The sequence below is a fragment of the Gorilla gorilla genome, chromosome 20 (genome assembly GCF_029281585.2).
Source record: "Gorilla gorilla gorilla isolate KB3781 chromosome 20, NHGRI_mGorGor1-v2.1_pri, whole genome shotgun sequence".
Lineage (NCBI taxonomy): Eukaryota > Metazoa > Chordata > Mammalia > Primates > Hominidae > Gorilla > Gorilla gorilla.
The window spans coordinates 51,714,442-51,737,458 of record NC_073244.2 but is presented as its reverse complement, the minus strand read 5'-3'; the positions used below and the strand labels follow the sequence as shown (position 1 = coordinate 51,737,458).

The 23,017-nt window shown below is 46.8% G+C and overlaps 2 protein-coding genes across 2 annotated transcripts in view; one reads left to right on the top strand and one right to left on the bottom strand.

Annotated features, from left to right (window-relative positions):
- Positions 1–3,715: 3,715 nt before the first annotated feature.
- On the bottom strand, positions 3,716–14,489 carry PSMC4 (proteasome 26S subunit, ATPase 4). The gene is made up of 11 exons (XM_004060731.4): positions 14,256–14,489; positions 13,250–13,348; positions 12,942–13,128; positions 11,050–11,196; positions 10,857–10,966; positions 10,662–10,755; positions 5,489–5,656; positions 5,327–5,403; positions 5,019–5,187; positions 4,755–4,810; positions 3,716–3,965 (listed from the first exon to the last, which is right to left on the bottom strand). The coding sequence occupies exons 1-11, from the start codon at positions 14,289–14,291 to the stop codon at positions 3,852–3,854; spliced, it is 1,257 nt and encodes a 418-aa protein (XP_004060779.1). The 5' UTR covers positions 14,292–14,489; the 3' UTR covers positions 3,716–3,851.
- A 34-nt stretch (positions 14,490–14,523) lies between these two features.
- FCGBP (Fc gamma binding protein) overlaps positions 14,524–23,017 on the top strand; it is a 123,328-nt gene continuing 114,834 nt past the window's right edge. The window contains exon 1 of the mRNA XM_055369371.1: positions 14,524–14,732. The gene's annotated coding sequence lies outside the window, so the exon portion shown is untranslated. The remainder of the gene's footprint in view (positions 14,733–23,017) is intronic.

Below are 23,017 nucleotides of genomic sequence, written 5' to 3'. Positions count from 1 at the left end.
AAAAGCAATACAACACTGGAACTTTTGGGCCCATGAAGTCCAAGAGGACTTTATTAACATTAAAATCTAGGGGTTTGCTGCAACTTGGCCTGGTTTTCTAGACTGTGCAAAACACCACCTATCTTACGATTTATATTGAGGGACAAGTCTTGTGTTTCTGCATGGGCCAGATCCTTTGAGTGGAGATATTTACAACCAAGTTAAAACTGTTTGTATAAAGAATGTGTGGCTGGGCGCGATGGCTAATGCCTGTAATCCCAGCACTTCAGGAGGCTGAGGCGGGTGGATCACCTGAGACTGGGAGTTGGAGACAGGCCTGACCAACATGGAGAAACCCTCTCTCTACTAAAAATACAAAATTAGTTGGGCGTGGTGGCACCTGCCTGTAATCCCAGCTACTCGGGAGGTTGAGGCAGGAGAATCACTTGAACCCAGGAGGCGGAGGTTGTGGTGAGCCGAGATCGTGCCATTGCACTCCAGCCTGGGCAACAAGAGTGAAACTCTGTCTTTAAAAAAAAAAAAAAAAAAAAAAAATGTGTGCCACCAGCCGGGTGCAGTGGCTTATGCCTGTAATCCCAGCACTTTGGGAGGGCAAGGTGGTCGGATCATGAGGTCAGGTGAAACCCCGTCTCTACTAAAAATACAAAAATTAGCTGGATGTGGTGGCACACGCCTGTTATCCCAGCTACTTAGGAGGCTGAGGCAGAAGTGCTTGAACCTGGGAGGCGGAAGTTGCAGTGAACCGAGATTGCGCCACTGCACTCCAGCCTGGGCCACAGAGTGAGACTCTGTTTCAAAAACAAACAAACAAAAAAACTATTTTAAAAAATGATTAATATTGCCAAACCAAAGGTCATGAAGCTATCCTTCTATGTAATTATTTGAAACTTTTTTTACCTTTTACATTCACAATTAGATTGTAGGGGTCCAAATGAGGCAGAATAGGGTCTGGAGACAGGGAACCTAAGGCCAACCCCTGCTGACTTCTTGGAATTGGACTAAGAGGAAAACCTCACCTCTCCATGAACAAATAACGAGGCCAAAGGCCCTCCTTCTCTGAACCTCCCCTCCCCTGTGTCACAATGGGAATGCCTGTGATTGGTTCATTCTGAATCCCTCATTTGCAGGGTGCCTCTGATTGGTCCTGGGCAGAATTCTTCATTCCTATAGAGTATGACCTATTAGAGGCTTCTAAAGGATGTTTAGGCGTGTTACTGTGCTCTTTTAGTTTAATAAAATCCCCAAGGAACATTACAATCTGGACTTTTGAGCCACTTGTTTGAGCCCTCTCTAACTCTGTGGAGTGTACTTTCACTTCAGTAAATCTCTGCTTTTGTTGCTTTTTCTTTGTCTGTGCATTTTGTTCAGTTCTTTGTTCAAAATGCCAATAACCTGAACAACCCAATTAAAAACTCTTCATCTGGTAACACAGATTTATTTTATCTACATGGAGTTGACAAGGCAACATTTAATAAAAGATCACTCATACTCCAGTGTACCACAGGATTAACTTTGTCAGAAATCAAGTGAGTATATGATTTTCTTTTTGGACTCCATATTTTGTTCCATTGATTTGTCCATTGGTAAGGCCATACCACACTATATTAGTTACAACAGCTTTACCATCAGTCTGGATATTTGGTATTGTAAGTCTTCCAGCTTTGCTTTTTTCTTCAAATATTCTCTTGGCTATTTCTGAGCCTTTCATTTACTTATATATTTCAGAATCAGTTTGTCAGTTTCCAGCAGGACAAAACTGCTGGAATTCTGATTGGCGCTGCGTTGTTTGTAGATCAATTTGTGGAGAATTAATATTTTTACTCGTAATCTTCTAATACATTAACATGTTGTATCCCAACATTTATTTGTCTTCTTTGATTTCTGTCAATATTCTGTAATTTTAACTATTTATATCTCATATATTTTAAATTTATTCTTGGCACTTAAGAATTTATTTGATAAATGTTATAATTTAAAATTTAATTTCCTATTTATTTATTGCTGACATATGTATTTGATTTTTTTTCAGAGACAGTGGGTCTTGCTGCATTGCCCAGGCTGGACTTGAACTCCTGGGCTCAAGCAATTCTCCTGCCTCAGCCTCCTGAGTAGTTGGGACTGTGGATGCATGTCACCATGCCTGGCTTATATTTAATATTTTATGTTGACCTATGTTTAGCCACATTGCTAAATTCACTATTTAATTTTAATAGGTTTTGTGTAGACTTAGATTTTCCACATATGCAATCATGACATTTGTGAATAATGAAGTTTCATTTCTTTTCCAGTGCCACGCCTTAATTTTTTTTCTTACCTTATTGTGCTAGGTGGAACTTCAAGTACATTTATGTATGTAACTATTAATTTTATTGAGGTATCAATAAAACTACAATAAATTAGGTACAATTTGGTAAGTTTTGACATACACACTTGAAAAACCATTACCACAGTAAAAACAAACAAGCAAAAAAACTAAACATGTCTATCATCTCCTACTTTTTTCTCTATAATCCGTCTCACCTGCCCCAAGCCCCATATACCATTGGTATGCTTTGTCACTTAGATTAGTTTGGATTTTCTAAAACTTTATGTAAATAGAATAATACATTATGTATTATTTGTTGTCTGGATTCTGTCACTCAGCATAATTATTTTGAATTTCACATTTTTGCATACATCAGTAGTTCATTTTCATATTACTGAGTGGTGTTATATTGCATACAAATATTACAATTTGTTTATCCATTCACTTGCTGATGGATATTTGGGTTGTTTCCAGTTTTAGCTATTTCAAATAAAAATAATGAGAACATTTATTTACAAGTCTTCATATGGATGTATGCCTTGTTTTTTCTTAAGTAAATACCTAGAAGTGGCTAAATCATCTGATAGGTGTGTATTTAGCATAAGAAATTGTCAAACTATTTTCCGAAGTGGCTTACCATTTCACATTCCCACCAGCAGTGTGTTTAAGAGTTCCATTTCTTGACCAGGCGCAGTGGCTCACGCCTGTAATCCCAACACTTAGGGAGGCCAAGGCAGGCAGATCATTTGAGGTCAGGAGTTCGAGACCAGCCTAGCCAATATAGTGAAACCCTGTCTCTACTAGAAATACAAAATTTAGCCGGGTGTGGTGGCAGATGCCTGTGGTCCCAGCTACTCAGGAAGCTGAGGCAGGAGAATCACTTGAACCTGGGAGGCAGAGGCTGCAGTTAGCCAAGATCTCACCGCTGCACTCCAGCCTGGGTGACAGAGCAAGACTCCATCTCAAAAAAAAAAAAAAAAAAAAGGTTCAGTTTCTCAGTCATGCTAGCCATATTTCAGGTACTTATTAGCCACATGTGGCGAGCAGCTACCATACTGGAGAACACAGAACATATCCATCATTGTGGGAAGTTCTACTGGACAGCACTGGACATCTCCTTCCTATGAACTCCCAAGGCTTGTGACCTGAATTTCTTTACTGTCTTTTACGTGTAGGAAATGAGGGAGATGCACAGGGCTTTATCCCGTGATTAAGGACTCCATCTCAGGTTCATTTTCCATCCCTTTCCCCACATTTTGGAAGTCATCTGGTTTGAATTCTTTGGTTCTCTCAAGCTGCAACCTAGGCCATGCACCTCGTCTGCTCATCTGTCAGATTAAGAGGGACCCAGAGGATCCTATTCAAGGCCCACATTCTCCAAAGGAGTTAAACTTCTAAGAAGAAATTAAATGGATTCAATCTTATCTATTTATTGAAGAAACCAATCCTGGGTAAAGAAAAAAGGGAATGAGGTTTTGGGACAGAGGTGCTGGGGGGGCGAGAGAAGCCCCAGCCCATGAGTGGTGTGGTGGAGGGAAGGGAAGGGTCACTTGTAAAACTCATGCTCCTGCTCGTCCTTCTTGATGACAGTCTTGTATGCTTTCTCGAAGTCCTTGGCCAGGACAATGTAGCGGTTTTCACGGACAGCCAACATTCCACTCTGTTGAAGGATGAGAGTTAAAATCTACTTCCTGTGGCAGGGCACAGTGGCTCACACCTGTAATCCCGACACTTTGGGAGGCTGAGGTATACAGATCACCTGAGCCCAGGAGTTCGAGACCAGCCTGGGCAACATGGTGAAACCCTGTCTCTACAAAAAATACAAAAATTAGGCCGGGCGCGGTGGCTCACGCCTGTAATCCCAGCACTTTGGGAGGCCGAGGCGGGCGGATCACGAGGTCAGAGGATCGAGACCGTCCTGGCTAACACGGTGAAACCCTGTCTCTACTAAAAGATACAAAAAATTAGCCGGGCGCGGTGGCGGGTGCCTGTAGTCCCAGCTACTCCGGAGGCTGAGGCAGGAGAATGGCTTGAACCTGGGAGGCGGAGCTTGCAGTGAGCCGAGATCGCGCCACTGCGCTCCAGCCTGGGCGACAGAGCGAGACTCCGTCTCAAAAAAAAAAAAAAAAAAAATACAAAAATTAGCCAGACGTGGTGGTGGGCGCCTGTAATCCCAGCTACTTGGGAGGCTGAGGTGGGAGGATCACTGCAGTGAGTCATGATTGCCCCACTGCACTCCAGCCTGGGCGACAGAGCAAGTCCCTGTCTCAAAGCAAAACACAAAAAACACTATCCCTGTACTATCCACCCCTAGTGATGGTAGAGGAAGAGAGAGATGGCGCCCACGACCCAGGGCAGCCATGAGGGGACAGGACTGCAGCAGAGTGGTTCAGAGAAGAAGGGTCCTCACACACCCGCTGCCTGGATCCAGAGAGAAACCACCACTTACCTCCTGACAGATGGAGTTGATATCAGCTCCTGAAATCTTATCTGGCCGGGCCACATCTGCAGCGAGTTAAGGAAACTATTCCCTGTGTGATGGGGTAAATGCCTGGGGCTGGAAGTCATCTTTGGCCATCTCTGTCACCTCCCCTCCTCCCTGGACCTTGGTCCCACCTGCACAGTCTGGGCTGTGGTGATGGCAGAAGTTGAGCTGAAGATCTAAATCCCCGTTCCCAACTAGGGCCCCTCCCTGACTTCTGGAGCAGGATACAGTCTTCCAAGTCAACCTCCTCAGAGAGGTTCATCTTGCTAGTGATAGTGGAGAAAATCAATCTCTTCTGGCGGCGGTCAGGAAGTGGAAATTCAATTTTACGGTCCAGCCGTCCTGGCCGTAGCAGGGCCGGATCCAGGGTGTCTGCTCTGTTTGTGGCCATGATTACCTGACATTGGGGGGCAGGCCAGCTCAAATCTCTGCACTCCTACCTCCTTCCTGTCATGATAACTGCCCCTTAGGTGCCAGCTCCCACCTTTCCCCAGTTCCTACACCACACCTCCCCTTGTCCATCCCAAACCCCAAACCTTGACATTGACATTCTGATCAAATCCATCCATCTGATTCAGCAGCTCCAGCAGGATCCTCTGAACCTCCCTGTCGGCTGAGAGTGCACAGCACGGTCAGTCCCAGGCATCAAATGCGACAAGCCTGTCCAAGACCCCGGGCCTTGTTTCGGCATCACTTACCCCCTGTCTGAGCATCGAATCTCTTGGTGGCAATGGCATCAATCTCGTCTATGAAGATGATGGCAGGTGCATTCTCCTTGGCCAGGCGGAACACATCCCGGACCATGCGGGGGCCCTCACCCAGATACTTCTGTACAAACTCCGAGCCCACGACCCGGATGAATGCAGCTGATGACAGGATGACAAGTTAGGCAGGAATGAGCCTCCTGAGGGGCCCATTCTGCTTTAACAGAAACTGCGAATTCCTTGAAGACATCCTTTTCCTTGGATACCCATACCTAGTAGTTGTGTCATTCCCTCATGCCCAAGGGTGGGCCCCACATCCAGCCCTGAGGAATAGCCATCTACTTGTACCCCACAGTGACCCAGTGGCCTAAATCATGAATCCTCCTTACAAATGTGTCACTTTTTTTTTTTTTTGGAGACAGAGTCTTGCTCTGTCGCCCAGGCTGGAGTGCAGTAGCACAATCTCGGCTCACTGCAACTTCTGCCTTCAGGGTTCAAGTGATTCTCCTGCTTCAGCCTCCCGGGTAGCTGGAATTACAGGCGTGCACTGCCATGCCAAGCTAATTTTTGTATTTTTAGTAGAGACGAGGTTTCACCATGTTGGCCAAGCTGGTCTTGAACTCTTGACCTCAAGTGATCCACCCGCCTTAGCCTCCCAAAGTTCTGGGATTATAGGCATGAGCCACCATGTCCAGCCAGATGTGTCATTTTTTTGGCCCAACATTTAAAAATCAGGATATGAAATACTAAAATAAGAAAGAAAAAAACCAGTCTACATTTCTGGAGCACTTGCAAAATCAGCAAGAAAACAGACATGCTACCCATACACTAAGACATCATACTGCCTCGCCAAGAGCTCTGAGTTCCTGTTTGCTATAAGGACCAGCTTTTTAATTTCCTGAAAAAGATCAGGGACCACGGGCATGTTCTGATATAACTGACAATTGGCAATGGGGTTGAAGACAGATTTGTTCTGGGCCCTCCCTTTGGACTTAGAGTACAGTGGTAGCACATAGCTTACTGCAGCCTCAATCTCCTGGGCTCAAGCAATCCTCCCTCTTCAGCCTCCCGAGTAGCTAGGACTATAGGCATGTCCCCACACCTAGCTTTTTAAAATTATTGAGGAGATGGGGTCTTGCTATATTGCTCAGGCTGGTCTCAAACTCCTGGCCTCAAGCGATCCTCCTGGCTTAGCCTTCTAAAGTGCTGGGATTATAGACATGAGCCACCCCATGCTTGACCCTGGCCTTGTTTCTTAAAGTTACACTTGTTTCTTAAGGATCAGATGCTTTGTGTTATATGAAGCATACCCCCAGGACTCTCCTTCCAGCCACCAGAGAAGGGAGACATGGAGTCCATAGATAAACTGAGTGGTTTTATGTCATAAGCTAGGAACTGTTCAAGGCTTCAGCCCTGCCCTGTTCACTCCCTAAGATCCAGACTTTACACCTGGCTCAAGGGGTCCCTCTTTCTTGATACTTGCATCAGCTGGGGGCTCATTCAGCATCCTAACCTCAAGATTTCTGACTTTTTCTGCTCTAAACACACCTTGACCACCTGACTTTGGCCATTTACTTGGCTGTTCTGCAAATGTCCAACCAGTTCCACATGAAACCCCCATCCCTGGAATTGCCTTATCTGACCGAGCCTGTCCGTCAGCCTTTCCTACTCAATCACTACAGTCCCCTTCCTACCCTGACCTTCCCTGTCCTCCCAATCTCTCAGCCCGCCCTGGGCTCTACTACTCCTTCCACCTATCCTGGAATGGGCTCCTGCTTCAGTTACTCACTCTTAGTAAGCTGTGCTGTCACCGGAACAAATAGATGAATTTCCCCCGAAAAACAAGAGGAAAAAAAGGCTCACACCTGTGATCCCAACACTTTGGGGAACTGAGGCAGGAGGATGGCTTGAGCCCAGGAGTTCAAGACCAGCCTGGGCAACATAGCAAGACCCTGTCTCTACTGAAAATGAAGATACAAAAATTAGTTGGGCATGGTGGCACACGCCTGTAGTCCCAGCTACTTAGGAGAGACTGAGGTGGGGAGGATTGCTTGAGCCCAGGAGATTAAGGTTGCAGTGGGCTATGATCACACCACTGCACTCCAGCCTGGGTGACAGAACAAGACCCTGTCTCTCTCTTTTTTTCTTTTTGGAAACAGAATCTCGCACTATTGGCCGGGCTGGAGTGCAATGGTGCGATCTTGGCTCACTGCAACCTCGGCCTCCCGGGTTCAAGCGATTCTCCTGCTTCAGCCTCCCAAGTAGCTGGGATTACAGGCGCCCACCACCATGCCTGGCTAATTTTTTTGTATTTTTAGTAGAGATGGGGTTTCACTATGTTTGCCAGGCTGGTCTCAAACTCCTGACCTCTGACCTCGTGATCTGCCCACCTCGGCCTCCTGAAGTGCTGAGATTATAGCCGTGAGCCACCGCGCCTTGCCAGACATGACCCTGTCTCTAGAAAACAAAACAAAACTCAACCCCAGTCAGCAGCTTTTCCCATTTCTACATCCCTTCTACACCATCTCTCTTCCCTCCCTCTGCCAGTGACAAACCACCCCAATTCACTCAGAAAAACGACAGAACCTGAAGTGAGGGTCTCTAGTGGGAAAAGCTGGTAAACTTTGAAGGAGGTCTAAACTTTTAGTTCATTGTATTGTACCATTGTTAATTTCCTGGTTTTCCTAATTATACTATGGTTACATAAGATAGTAACATTAGGGAATCTGGGTGAAGGATACACAGGGCCACACTGGAAGAACTGTCTTGGGCCACACATAAAATACACTAACACTAATGATAGGTGATGAGCTTAACAAAAAAAAAATCACAGCCGGGTGCAGTGGCTCACGCCTGTAATCCCAGAATTTTGGGAGGCCAAGGTGGGTGGATCACCTGAGGCCAGGAGTTCGAGACCAGCCTGGCCAACATGGTGCAACCCCATTTCTACCAAAAGTACAAAAAAAATTAGCCAGGTGTGGTGGCATGTACCTGTAATTCCAGCCACTCGGGAGGCTGAGGTAGGAGAATCGCTTGAACCCAGAAGGCAGAGGTTGCAGTGAACCAAGATAGCACCACTGCACTCCAGCCTGCGCTACAGAGTGAGACTCTGTCTCAAAAAAAAAAAAAAAAAAATCACACACAAAAAATCTCATAATGTTTTAAGAAGGTTTACGGGCTGGGCGCCATGGCTCACGCCTGTAATGACAGCACTTTGGAAGGCCCAGGCGGGCGGATCATGAGGTCAGGAGATTTAGACCATTCTGGCTAACACGGTGAAACCCCGTCTCTACTAAAAAATACAAAAAATTAGCCGGGCGTGGTGGCGGGCGTCTGTAGTCTCAGCTACTCAGGACGCTGAGGCAGGAGAATGGTGTGAACCTGGGAGGCAGAGCATGCAGTAAGCCGAGATCGCACCACTGCACTCCAGCCTGGATGACAGAGCAAGACTCCATCTCAAAAAAAAAAAAAAAGAAACTTTACGAATCTGTGTTGGGCCACATTATCTGTTTGCTTTTCCAACTAAGACATCACCTCCATAAGGAGGTGTTCTGTTTACTGCCACGTCTCTATTCTTTTTTTTTTTTTTTTTGAGACGGAGTCTCACTCTGTCACCCAGGCTGAAGTGCAGTGGCGCCATCTCGGCTCACTGCAGGCTCCGCCTCCCAGGTTCATGCTGAGTAGCTGGGACTACAGGCGCTGGCCACCACGCCCGGCTAATATATATATATATATTTTTGGAGATGGAGTCTTGCTCTGTTGCCCAGGCTGGAGTACAGTGGCGTGATCTGGGCTCACTGCAAGCTCCGCCTCCCGGGTTCACGCCATTCTCCTGCCTCAGCCTCCCAAGTAGCTGGGACTACAGGCGACCGCCACCGCACCTGGCTAATTTTTTTGTATTTTTAATAGAGACGGGGTTTCACCGTGGTCTCGATCTCCTGATCTCGTGATCCTCCCACCTCAGCCTCCCAAAGTGCTGGGATTACAGGCGTGAGCCACCGCGCCTGGCCCATGTCTCTAGCATCTACAACACATCCTGGCACATAGTAGGTGTTCAATAAACAGTCACTGAATGACTTGAGTTCTAGGTGTCTATTTCTTTTTTCCCAGTCAAGGCAAGGGACATCTCTGATTGTCGTCTTTGCATTCCAGCACAAGGCTTGGTACAGAGTAAAAGTTCAATAAAGTGCCAAGCAAATGAGTAACAATGACAACAGCTAACATTTATTGCCCATTCCAGATGCTTTGTATCAATTTGCTCTTCTGAACACCCACCCCAGAAAAATAGGTACGATGATTGTTTCCATCTGACAGGTGAGGAAACTGAGTCACAGAGAGGTTAATTTACCCAGGATCACATAAGAAGTTGCTGGGGGAGTAAGATTTCAAAGCCAGGCAGTCTAGCCCCAGAAAACATACTGCTTAACTACTACCTCCTGCTGCTCCCTGGCTCACATGTGTTAAGATCTGAACATATGCTTAAGATTTTAGGGCTTTAAAAAAAAAAAAAAAGTTATAGAGTGAGTGACTTTCAGACATTTTTGTCTGGCACCTACAGTAAGAAATACATTTTTGGGGCCAGGCACATGGCTCACGCCTGTAATCCCAGCACTTTGGGAGGCAGAGGTGGGAGGATCCCTTGAGCCCAGGAGTTCAAGACCAGCCTGGGCAACAGAGTGAGACCCTATCTCTACAAAAAAATTTAAGAATTAAAATATATGTATATATTTTTGAAGAACCACAAGTATACATGAGTGTGCACATCTGTATGAAACAAGTTTCACGAAACAGATGAACTTGCACCATATGTACCTGTACCATGGTATAAATACCATGTGGATGTTCTCTGGCGCTTTCTGTTCTATTTCATGTTTCAAAATACTGGCTGCAACCCACAAATTGAAATTCATAATTACTAATAGGTCACAACCCATTGTAGGAAAACACTGCATTATTTCATTAACTGCTCACTATCACCGGGTGAAATGAGTCTTCAACTACTAGGAAAGGCCCAAGGAGGTGAAGTCAGCACAGCCAGTAACATGCACACGTGGGCTGTGACCCCAGAGTCTATGTTTCTAATTACTGTGCAGTGCCAGTGAGCGAGCAGGGAGCAAGGCAAAGAGGCCAGAAGATGAGAGCTCGGGGCAGGGGCGAAAGGGCTCACCTGTTGTGTGATGTGCCACTGCCTTTGCCAACATGGTCTTCCCGCAGCCAGGTGGGCCATACATGAGGACGCCTCGGGGGGGATCGATGCCGATCTGAAACCCACAGGAAGGAAGAGAAGTGGGAGTCAGGGGTTCCACCTCCAACCCCAGACCCAATGGGGCCTCTCCGTTCCCTGCCACCTGCACCGCCTCACCTGCTTGTAGAGCTCGAAATGCGTGAGCGGGAGCTCCACGGCCTCCCGCACCTCCTGCTTCTGGATGTCCATGCCTCCGATGTCCGCGTACATCACATCTGGCTTCTGGTCTGGTGGGAGAGCAGAGCTGGGGCTCCTGGCCAGGTCCTCAAGGTCCCCATGGGGCCCTCCCAGCTGCAGGCTCCCCCTTTACCTGAGGTGAGCATCATGATGCTGCTGTCGGCTTCGGGGGGCAGCACGTCCACCAGTGCATTGCTGTGCTTGTGGAGGGCCACTGAGGCGTTGGGCTTGAGCAGCTCCCGATCAATGGTGCTCAGGATGCGCACATAATAGTTGGAGCCTGCGAGAAGGGAGAGAGGAAAACGAGAAGTGTCAGCCTGGAAACTGCCCCTTCCCCCTTCCTCCCTCCTAATCTCCACGCCGCCAGCATCTCTGGTTCAGACCCTGAGGGGTCCCCTCTCGGCCTCCAGCCTTCCCTCCTGCTGTCCGTCCCCAGTATTCACATGAACTCCTTGTCTACCGCCCTGATTCTCTCTTGACATCCAGCCCTGGCTGTCCAGCAGGCCTCCCCTTGCATCTCATACTAGTGAGGCACACTTCTGTTTCCAGGCTCAGTCTCTCTCCTGATTGTCAGACCTGGCTGACCAGCAGCCTCCTGGACACCTCCCATGATGCTCTGGACTGCCCTCCCTGTCTTCCCACAAACCTACTCCTCTACCCATGGTGCCATCTCAGGGAAAGCCACACTATCCGAACTCCCCCAGGTCAAAGATAAAGGCCTCATCCTGGATACCACCCTCTCCTCACTTCCTCATAGCCCACCAGTCCAATTCCAGGCACAATCGCACACCTTTCTCCAAAACCTTTACAAGAACATGGCTTGGTCCAGAGGAGCAGAGCCCAGAAACAAGAAAAAACAGATAAGATGCCAGTGACAATGACTATCAAGAGGGCAAGGCCTAGACCTATATAAACAGCAGCAGCTACAATATACTCTGATAAGGACTCTGAGTCCCTATCAGGGCCCAGTATTTTTTTTTTTTTTTTTTTAGACAGAGTGTTGCTCTGTCACCCAGGCTGTAGTACAGTGTTGCGATCTCGGCTCACTGCAACCTCCACCTCCTGGGTTCAACAGATTCCTGTGCCTCAACCACCCGAGTAGCTGGGATGGCAAGCGTGTGCCACCACACCCAGCTAATTTTTATATTTTCAGTAGAGACGGGGTTTTGCCATATTGCCCAGCCTGGTCTCAAACTTCTGGCCTCAAGTGATCTGCCCACCTGAGTCTCCCAAAGTACTGGGATTATACGTGTGAGGCACCATGCCTGGCCTCAGAGCCCAATCTCTTAACACTCCTACTCATCGTTTCAAACTGCAGGCCCCAAACCAGTAGTAGTTGTGAAATCAATTTGGAAGGTCATGACCAGAACTGTGTTTAAAGCAAAACAGACTAGAATAGGACAGAAAACATCAGCATATACCATACCTAGTAAGGCTAAATATTTCATGGTGAAACTTACGTTTTATACATCTATCTAAAAATTAAGAGACAGATACAGATAATCACAATGTAAAATACATTTCTGGCCAGGCGCAGTGGGGCTCACGCCTGTAATCCCAACACTTTCGGAGGGTGAGGCGGGTGGATCGCCTGAGGTCAGGAGTTCAAGACCAGACTGGCCAACATGGTGAAACCCTGTCTCTACTAATAATACAAAAATTAGCCAGGCTTGGTGGTCCATGCCTGTAATCCCAGCTACTTGGGAGGCTGAGACAGGAGAATCGTGTGAACCTGGGAGGTGGAGGTTGCAGTGAGCCGAGATCATGCCATTGCACTCCAGCCTGGACAAGAGCAAAACTCTGTCTCAAAACAAAAAACAAACAAACAAAAAATAGATATACATATATATGTGTATATATATATATATATATATATATATATGTATGTATTTCTACCTTTCGATCAGTCAAAATACTCTGAAGAACATTGCACTGCACTGCCCTGCCTTGTTTGCTGCTGCCTAGCACATGGTAGGAAATAGTTGTTAAGTGGACAGATGAACGAATGAGGTGTCCTTAGCACACCTGTGGTAGAGCCCACGATGGCTGTATTCTGATCCACAGCCTCCAGAAATTGTCCGATGACCAGCGGGATGCTTTGGATTCGCTTCACCTCCTCCTGGGCATGGAGAAATTCCTTTTTCAGGTTCTTTTGCTCATCTTTGATGTATTCCTCCTGCACCTCCAGGAACTCCAGCTCTTGCTGCAGCTTCTGCGAGCAGAGAGGGGACAGAAGGGGATGGCTCCAGACTTGCTGATCCAGAGGGTGGAAAGTGGGGAAGAGTATGAGATGCCAGGTCCTGTGCAAGGTCTGGGTTGGGGGTTGAATGTACCTTGTAGCGGCTGTACAGGTCCTCCAGGTCCTCAGGCTCAGGGCCCAGGAAGGACAGGCCAGTCTGGGGCCGGGACACGGACAGTGCTGGGATCTCATCCTAGACCAAAGGGGATAACTCACATTGGAAGAAGACAGTCCTCTCATGAAAGCTTCTCAACTTCACTAATGTTTGTTCCCCTCCCCACTTCACCCTGATGTCACTTAGCCCCTAACAGACCCCTGATATCTTAAGACCCTCTAAATAGATCCTGGAAACCTTTTGGCCACCTAAACAAGTTCTTTATGTCAACATGCCCCTCAAACAGATCTTATGTTATCATATACCACTCATAACATGTCCCCAGTGTCACACAACCCCCAACTAGGATCTAAACGTCACATCAACTCCTTATCAGACCCAAATGCCACCCAATCCCCTTCAAGAGGTTCCTAATGTCACATGGCTCTCCTAGATAGGCTGTTAAAGTGACTGCGCCTTCAACGAGTCCAAACATTCCCCAGTTTCCCCTCAAAGATCCCTTATGTCACAGTCTCCTAACTCACCTTAGACCTAAATATCACTCAGCCAAGCCACAGATAATACTTAACTACCCGCCCCATTACCCCCATCAGCAAAGCCCTGAACATCAGTCAGCCCCGCAGCCTAGACCCGGGGATCACTCGGCCGCACGGCGGGATCCCATACATCTCTCACCGCCTGACCCAATCCCAACGCCGGGCCACCGACCTCACTAAGCACTACCGGCCAGGGTTCGAAATCAATCCGTCTCAAAGACCCACTAACGTCACTCACTCCCCCAGCCCCGCTTTCTGAGCCTTACCTCCTACCATCACTCGGCCACCCAGGCAGGCCTTCGAATGGCACAAAGCTCTCCACCGAGGCCTCTGAAATAACCCCAACCTGGGCCGGGATCCTGGAAGCCATTCCTCCCCCCACTCAGGTCTGGCTTCACCCTCTCCCCGCGAGCCCGGCCCGGACTAAAAAGCCCAAGTCCCCACTGTACCTGAGCCTTCTCCACCAAGATGCCTATCTCCTCCATAGTGACCAAGCCGGCCTCTGTGTGGCCTGGGATGATCTGTCACCGCTTCCGCTGACGACAACGGAAGTCCCTGGATGAGGAGGCTTCTGGGAAGTGTAGTTTAAGTTACCGCTGAGAGGTGCTGGAAGGGCAGGATAGGACGAAGGGCTGGTCTGGGCTCCGCCCTCAACATAAGTTCATGCGCTGTCCGTACCCGCAGGCGCGAGGGCGGGACCGGAGCTGTGCGCGTGCGCAGTATCACGGGTTGGCGCCATCTCGCCCCGCCGTGGAGGGCTGGGGATTCACTCCGGGAGGTGGCGCAGCCCCGTTGCTCTTTCAACGGAGTGAGTTCGCAGAGCTCCGGCACGGACAGTCTGGCGGCCAACTGCGCTTCGCTTTCTAGTGTCTGGGCTGGAGGGTCCTTGAGCTGGATTCCACTGAAGGGATTGATCGTACGGGCGGGTAAGGTCTCCACGTGGGGCTGATCCCAAGATTGTGCGCCGCGCGGGCGTGGGAAGATCCGAGCTGCCCCTGAAGGTGACATTTCATACTGGGCTTTACCCTGAGATTGAGGAGCCCCGAGCCCGCAGTGAGCAACCAATCGAGTAGAACCCACGCGTCTGGACTGGGGAAAAGGAGGCAGCGAGTGCCCAGAAGTTGGGTTGCACAGGAGATCCATAGACCTTAGTTCTGTATCCCAGGTTTCCGCCTTACAGATCTATGCCAGGTCCTGTGCTTAAGCTTTACAGGCACCATCGTCGCAGGTATTATGTTTCCTCATTTATAGAGAAGGAAACAAGCTCAGAGCCACGAAGCCACCAGCCACAGTCAACAATGTGCCGAAGGGACAAAGCATAGATTGGGACCCAGGTCTGTCTGTCCCCAAAGCCTGTACACTTGGCCCCAGGGATACACTGCTACCCTTCACACTAGCTACAATTTTTGTTAAGTAAACCTTTTATTGAAGTTAAATAAAGAGAAGAGCACAAATCATTACAGCTCGACAAAATTACACAAAGTGAACATGCCCATACAACCTGAATCCAGATCGCAAAACCAAACAGTAGAAGCCTCATGTGCTCCCCTTTCCCCCATCCCTTCTTCTCCCCCTTCCACTCCCCGCCCCGAGACGGAGTCTCACTCTGTTGCCCAGGCTAATATTTGTATTTTTAGTAGAGACAGGGTTTCACCATGTTGGCCAGGCCGGTCACAAACTCCTGACCTCAAGTGATCTGCCTGCCTTGGCCTCCCGAAGTGCTGGGTTTATAGGCGTGAGCCACCACACCTGGCCTCCCGATCCCTTCTAAAGGTTATCATTCATCTGTTTTTTTGTTTTTTTTTTAAGAGATAGAGTCTCTGTCGCCCAGGCTGGAGTGCAGTGGCACGATCATAGCTCACTAGAGTCTCCAACTGCTGGCCTCAAGCTATCCTCTCTCCTCAGCCTCTGAAAGCACTGGGATTACAGGCATGACCCACCCCATGTAGCCTTTAAAAATATATCTTTTGAAAGAGGTTCTTGCTCTGTTGCCCAGGCTGGAGTGCAGTGGTGAGATCACTACTCACTCCAGGTTCAACCTCCCAGACTCAAGCAATCCTATACCTCAGCTTTCCAAGCACCTGGAACTACAGGCGTGTGCCACCACACCTTGCTAATTTTAAAATGTTTTTTGTAGAGATAGGGTTTCGCTGTGTTGCCCAGGCTGGTCACGAACTCCTGGACTCAGATGATCCTCCCACTTCAGCCTTCCAAAGTGCTGGGATTGCAGACATGAGCCACTGTGCCTGGCTGGACTCGCCCTGACTTGTAACAGCTGGGTTACTTTTGTTTGTTTTGAATTCTCCTTCTCTCTAGACCAGTACTCTGTGTACTGTGTTTGGCTTCTTTTAGTTAATGTTATTTTTGTGAGATTCATGCATAGTATGTGTAGAAATAGTTCTTTCATTTTCATTCTGGATGGTTTCCATTTTATGACTATGCCCTATACCTCAGACTGGATATTTTCCAGTTTAGGGGTGTTATGGTGCTATTGTTACTGGGGGTCCTTGTTCTTAGAGCTCCCAAGATGGTGGTGGGCCGCTTCCAAGATGGCAGTAAGTCTCTTGTTCTCTGACCTGGGGTTCTTGGCCTCACGGATTCCAAGGAATGGAATCTTGGGCCATGCGGTGAGTGTTATAGCTCTATTCAGCTCGATTAGGAGGAACCCCGGGCACTTAGCCCGCGCAAGAACAATGGCGAGCCTCTAGCCCGATTGGGAGCGGCAATGGGTGCCGCCTCGCTGGATCAGAAGTGCAGTGGACACCCGGATCCGGAGGGGTGGAAGTCAGCGGCAGGTCTGCCACAGCTGCCATGGCAGCAGACAGCAGCGGTAGACAGTGAGCGAAAGCTCAGCTCAAGCCATAACAAACACAGACCAGAAGAGTGTACAGTTGCAAGGTTTAATAGAGTGAAAACAGAGCTCCCATAAAATGGGAGGAGACCCAAAGGGGATTGCCGTTGCCGGCTCCAGTGCCTGGGTTATATCCCGCCGATCATTGTCCCTCTCTCTGTGCTCTCAGGCGTTAGATGATTGGCTATTTCTTTACCTTCTGTTTTTGCCTAATTCGCATTTTAGTGAGCTCTCTTTACTACCTGATTGGTTGGGTGTGACCTAAGTGGCAAGCCCCTTGTTTAAAGGTGGATGCGGTCACCTTCCCAGTTGGCTTAGAGATTCTTAGTCGGCCTAGGAAATCTAGCTAGTCCTGTCTCTCACTATGAATATTCTAGTACATTTCTTTGGGCAAACTTAGGTATTCATTTCTTCTGAAAATTGATCCCCCTCCCAAAGAAAAACAAAAACAAAAACAAAATAGACCTAAGTGTGGAATTGCTGGTCGTAGGGCAGGTATGTATTTAGCTTTAGTAGACACTGTCAGACTGTATTAATTTACACTCCCACCATTTGTATGTATACTTTTGCTATTTTGTGTGTTTGAACATTGTTTTCTATTTGGTGGATGGATCAAGTGTTGTCACATGAGACACCACTTGTGCATTTACTTTTGGCCAGGAAAATTCCAAACCATGATCTCATAACAGCCCTCAGAGGTAGGTTTGCTTTTCCTCATTTTACAAATGAAACTGAGGTGCAGACAGGGGAAAGCCACTTCCATTAAGTTACAAAGAGAATTGGTGGCTCCTGCTCAGTGGAGATCACTGAGTAGGGAGGATCACTCTGCTGGGAGAACCCAGAGATTCATTAGATCTGGCTCCTGCCTTTCTTAAGGTCCTAGTGTCTGTGTTTCCACACAAAAAAAGGAAAACGACAATGACAATAAATCTTTTTGTTTTCCTCTGCATGAGCAACTCTTAATTCTGTAAGTTTTTTTTTGTTTGTTTTGTTTTGTTTTTTGAGACAGAGCCTTGCTCTGGCGTCCAGGCTGGAGTGCAGTGGCACAATCTCGGCTCACTGCAACTCTGCCTCCCAGATTCAAGTGATTCTCATGCCTCAGCCTCTGGAGCAGCTGGGACTATAGGCGTGGGCCACCACACCTGGGTAATTTTTTGTATTTTTAGTAGAGACGGAGTTTTGCCATGCTGGCCAGGCTAGTCTCAAACTCCTAACCTCAAGTGATCTACCCTCCCAAGCCTTGAAAAGTGATGGGATTACAGGCGTGAGCCACCGTGCCTAACTTGGGCAACTCTTAATTCTGTATCCCAGGTTTCTACCTTACACCCAAAAGGCAACCTCGATTTTTACTTGAGACTTAGAATCTATTACTTAAAATGGAATCCATCATCTTGCCCCTGGCCTCCTATCCTCCCTGTTTCCAGGCTTCAGATTGAAACTCATCTGAGAGCTTTGCCTTTATTCCCCTAAGCCCAAATAATTGCCAGGTTCTCTCTGGCCCCTTTGGTAATGACAAATCAGTGTATCCCTTTGGAATTTTTATGGCTAATAATCATAAATAACCATTTCCTGAACACTGACTATTGTCAACTAAAACAAAAATCAGGCCAAGTGCTCATTCCTGCTCCTATAATCTCAGCACTTTGGGAGGTGCAGGCAGGAGGGTTGCTTGAGCCCAGGAGCTGAAGACCACCCTGGGCAACATAGTGAGACCAAAAAATGTTTAAAAATTAACCCAGCATGTTCGTGCGCCCGTAATTCCAGCCACTCAGGAGACTCAGGTGGGAGAATCACTTGAGCCTAGGAGGTCAAGGCTGCCAGTGAGCCAAGATTGTGCCACTGCACTCCAGCATGGGCGACAGAGTGAGACCCTGTCTCAAAAAAAAAAAAAAAAAAAAAAAGGAAAGAGAAAAACCTACTTTTAGAGAATTAAAGTTAGTTTGATTCAGAAGTCTTACTGAGGATCACAACCTGGGAGAGTCTTTCAGAGTAACCGTTGGACTGCTCCGGAGGGTTTCAGCCTGCGGTTTTTATACAGGTGGCTGCAGCTCATGTTCTCAGAAGTTACATGAGAGCAAAATCCCATCAAGGTTTGGGTGTGACACATAATCATTAATCCTCTTCGATATTTTCATACACACAGGCAGAGAGGCAAGGGCTAGGATCAATGAACTTTTCTTTTTTTTTTTTTTTTTTTTTTTTGAGACCCAGTCTCCCTCTGTCACCCAGGCTGGAGGGCAATAGCGCAATCTCGGCTCACTGCAACCTCTGCCTCCTGGGTTCCAGTGATTCTCCTGCCTCAGCCTCCCAAGTAGCTAGGATTACAGGTGTCTGCCACCACGCCCGGCTAATTTTTGAACTTATCTTTTCCAAAATACAGTGATTTGGGCTGGGTGCAGTGGCTCACGCCTGTAATCCCAGCATTTTAGGAGGCCGAGGCGAGTGGATCACCTGCAGTCAGGAGTTCGAGACCAGTCTGGCCAGCATGGTAAAACCCCGTCTCTACTAAAAAACACAAAAAATTAGCTGGGCGTGGTGGCATGTGCCTGTAATCCCAGCTACTCGGGAGGCTGAGGCAGAAGAATTGCTGGAACCTGGGAGGCGGAGGTTACAGTGAGCCAAGATGGCACCATTGCACTCCAGCCTGGAGACAGAGCAGGACTCCCATCTCAAAAAAAAAAAATCTCTTTTCTTAGAAATTTGAAAAAAAAGGCCGGGTGTAATGGCTCACGTCTGTAATCCTAGTACTTTGGGAGGCTGAGGCAGGTGGATCACTTGAGGTCTGAAGTTTGAGACCAGCCTGGCCAACATGGTGAAACCCAGTCTCTGTTAAAAATACAAAAATTAGCCTGACATGGTGGCATGTACCACTGTGGATTCTAAGTCCAATTTATCAATTTTTTCTTTTATGAATCATGCTGTTGGTGTTGTATTTTTAAAAACCTTAGCCTGGTGAAAACTCACAAAGTTTTTTTAAACGTTTTCTTCAGAAGTTTGATAGTTCGATTGGCTGGGTGTGGTGGCTCACATCTGTATTCCCAGCACTTTGGGGGGCGAAAAAGAAGTTTGATAGCTCGATATTTCACATTTACATCTATGTTCCATTTCGAGTTTGTTGTTGTTGTTTTCGAGACAGAGTCTCATCCGGCCGCCCAGGCTGGAGTGCAGTGGTGCGATCTCGGCCCACTGCACCTCTGCCTCCAAGGTTCAAGCGATTCTCCTCCCTCAGCCTCTGGAGTAGCTGGGATTACAGGTGCCTGCCACCACGCTCGGCTAATTTTTGTATTTTTAGTAGAGATGGAGTTTCACCATGTTGACCAGGGTGGTCTCGAACACCTGACCTCAGGTGATCCACCTACCTGCCTCGGCTTCCCAAAGTGCTGGGATTCCAGGCCTGAACCACTGTGCCTGGCCGAAGTTTCATCTTTTTGCATGTGAATACCCAGTCGCTCCAGTACCATTTATTGAAAATATTATCTTTTCCCACTGAAATGCCCTGCAGCTTTGTCAAAAATCAGTTGATTATGCATGTGTGTACATCTATCTGTGGACCCTTGATTCTGTTCTGTTGATCTAATTTTCTTTCTTTTTTCTTTTTTTTTTTTTTAAAGATGGAGTCTCACTCTGTCGTCAGGCTGGAGTGCAGTGGCGCAATCCTGGCTCACTGCAACCTCCGCCTCCTGGTTTCAAGAGATTCTTCAGCCTCAGCCTCCCGAGTAGCTGAGACTACAGGCGTGCGCCACCACACCCGGCTAATTTTTGTATTTTTAATAGAGACGGGGTTTCACCATATTGGCTAGGCCTGTTGGCTAGGATGTTCTTGATCTCCTGACCTCGTGATCCCCCAACCTGAGCCTCCCAAAGTGCTGGGATTACAGGCGTGAGCCACCACACCCGGCCAGCATTAAATCTTATAATCTATGAACCTGGTATATCTCCCAATTTATTTATTTATTTATTTATTTTTTGAGAGGGAGTCTCGCTCTTTCACCCAAGCCAGAGTGCAGTGGCGCTATCTCGGCTCACTGCAAGCTCTGCCTCCTGGGTTCACGCCATTCTCCTGCCTCAGCCTCCCGAGTAGCTGGGACTACAGGCGCCCACCACCGCGCCCGGCTAATTTTTTGTATTTTTAGTAGAGACGGGGTTTCACCGTGTTTGCCAGGATGGTCTCGATCTCCTGACCTCGTGATCCACCTGCCTTGGCCTCGCAAAGTGCTGGGATTACAGGCGTGAGCCACCGTGCCCGGCAATCTCCCAATTTATTGAGTCATTCCTTAACTTCTACCAGCAATGTTTTTTAGTTTTCAGTGTATAGGTCTTGTACATCTTTTGTCAGGTTATCCCTATGTATTTCATATTTTATGATATTATAAATGTTATTAAAATTTTTTAAATTTCTGATTTTTGTTTCCTTATGCTTAAAAATATGATTGACTTTTGCACATTATTCTGTGATCTTGTAAAAATCATTTATTAGTTTTAGGAGTTTTTGTAGATTTCCTGGAGTTTTTTTTGTGACAACTATGTCATTAGTGAATAAAGACAGTTTTATTTTTCTTCCTTTTCAATCGACATTACTTTTGTTTCCTTTTCCTACTTATTACATCGGCCAGGACTTTCAGTACAATATTGACTAGGAGTGGTGAATGCAAACATTCTTTTCTTTGTTCTCAATCTTTGGTGGAAAGCATTTAGACTTCTAACATTAAGTGTCTTTCAAAATGCCCTTTTAGCAGATTAAGGAAGTTTCTTTCTCTTCTTAGTTTGCTGAGTTAGTTTTTTTTTTTTAAACACTGAATGGATGTTCACTTTTTTTTTTTTTTAAATGAACCCTTGCTCTGTCACCTAGGATGGAGTACAGTGGTGCAATCTTGGCTCACTGCAACCTTTGCCTCCTGGGTTCAAGCAATTCTCCTGCCTCAGCCTCCTGAGTAGCTGGGATTACAGGCGCCTCCTACCACACCCGGCTAGTTTTGCATTTTTATTATAGAGACAGGGTTTCACGATGTTAGCTAGGCTGGTCTCAAACTCCTGACCTCAGGTGATCTACCTGCCTCAGCCTCCCAAAGTGCTGGGATTACAGGTGTGTGTCACCACGCCCTGCCAGATGTTCACTTTTGTCAAGAAAATTTTGAACAGACCTTGTATTCCCAGGATAAGCCCTACTTGGCCATGATGAATTGTCCTTTTTATATTGCTAGATTCAATTTGCTAATATGAGGGATACTGATTTATAGTGTTCTTTCATTGTAATGTCTTTGGCTTCTGGTATCAAGGTAATGCTAGCCTCATAAAACAAATTGGAAAGTATTTCTCCTCTTATATTTTCTGAAAGAGAATTTTTTAGAATTCATGTTATTTCTTTCAATAATACTTGCTAACATTCTCCAATAAAACTGGGCCTAGAGATTTTTGGGGGAAGATATTTAACTATAAATTTAATTTCTTTAATAGTTCTAAGACCTCTTTATCTTGTTCATCTGGTGAATTGTGGTAGTTTGTATCTTTCAAGGGACTGATCTATTACATGTAAGTTGTAAAATTTATAGATACTGTAGTGATATCTCTTCTATCATTCCTAATATAGGTAATTTTTGTCTTCTCTGTTTTTTTCTTGGTTTGTCCGGTTAGAGGTTTATTAGTTGTATTGACCTTTCATAAGGAAAATTTTTGGTTTCATTGATTTTTTCCTGTTTTTTTTTTTCCTGTTTTTAATTTCATTGATTTCTGCTCTTTATTTTTTTTTTCCTTCAGTGCTTTGGATTTCATTTACTTTTCTTTTTCTACAATGTTTTGTTTTGTTTTGTTTTGTTTTATTTATTTTTTTTTTATTGATCATTCTTGGGTGTTTCTCACAGAGGGGGATTTGGCAGGGTCATAGGACAATAGTGGAGGGAAGGTCAGCAGATAAACAAGTGAACAAAGGTCTCTGGTTTTCCTAGGCAGAGGGCCCTGCGGCCTTCCGCAGTGTTTGTGTCCCTGGGTACTTGAGATTAGGGAGTGGTGATGACTCTTAACGAGCATGCTGCCTTCAAGCATCTGTTTAACAAAGCACATCTTGCACCGCCCTTAATCCATTCAACCCTGAGTGGATACAGCACATGTTTCAGAGAGCACAGGGTTGGGGGTAAGGTCACAGATCAACAGGATCCCAAGGCAGAAGAATTTTTCTTAGTACAAAGCAAAATGAAAAGTCTCCCATGTCTACCTCTTTCTACACAGACACGGCAACCATCCGATTTCTCAATCTTTTCCCCACCTTTCCCCCCTTTCTATTCCACAAAACCGCCATTGTCATCATGGCCCGTTCTCAATGAGCTGTTGGGTACACCTCCCAGACGGGGTGGTGGCCGGGCAGAG

Excerpts from the sequence above, each read along its gene's own strand:
- PSMC4 (XM_004060731.4), bottom strand. The coding sequence starts at position 14,291 with ATGGAGGAGATAGGCATCTTGGTGGAGAAGGCTCAG. Across the intron at positions 13,129-13,249 it reads ACCTGTACAGCCGCTACAAG|AAGCTGCAGCAAGAGCTGGA; the intron begins GTACATTCAACC and ends CTCTGCTCGCAG. Across the intron at positions 4,811-5,018 it reads GGAGGTTGACTTGGAAGACT|ATGTGGCCCGGCCAGATAAG; the intron begins GTATCCTGCTCC and ends AACTCGCTGCAG.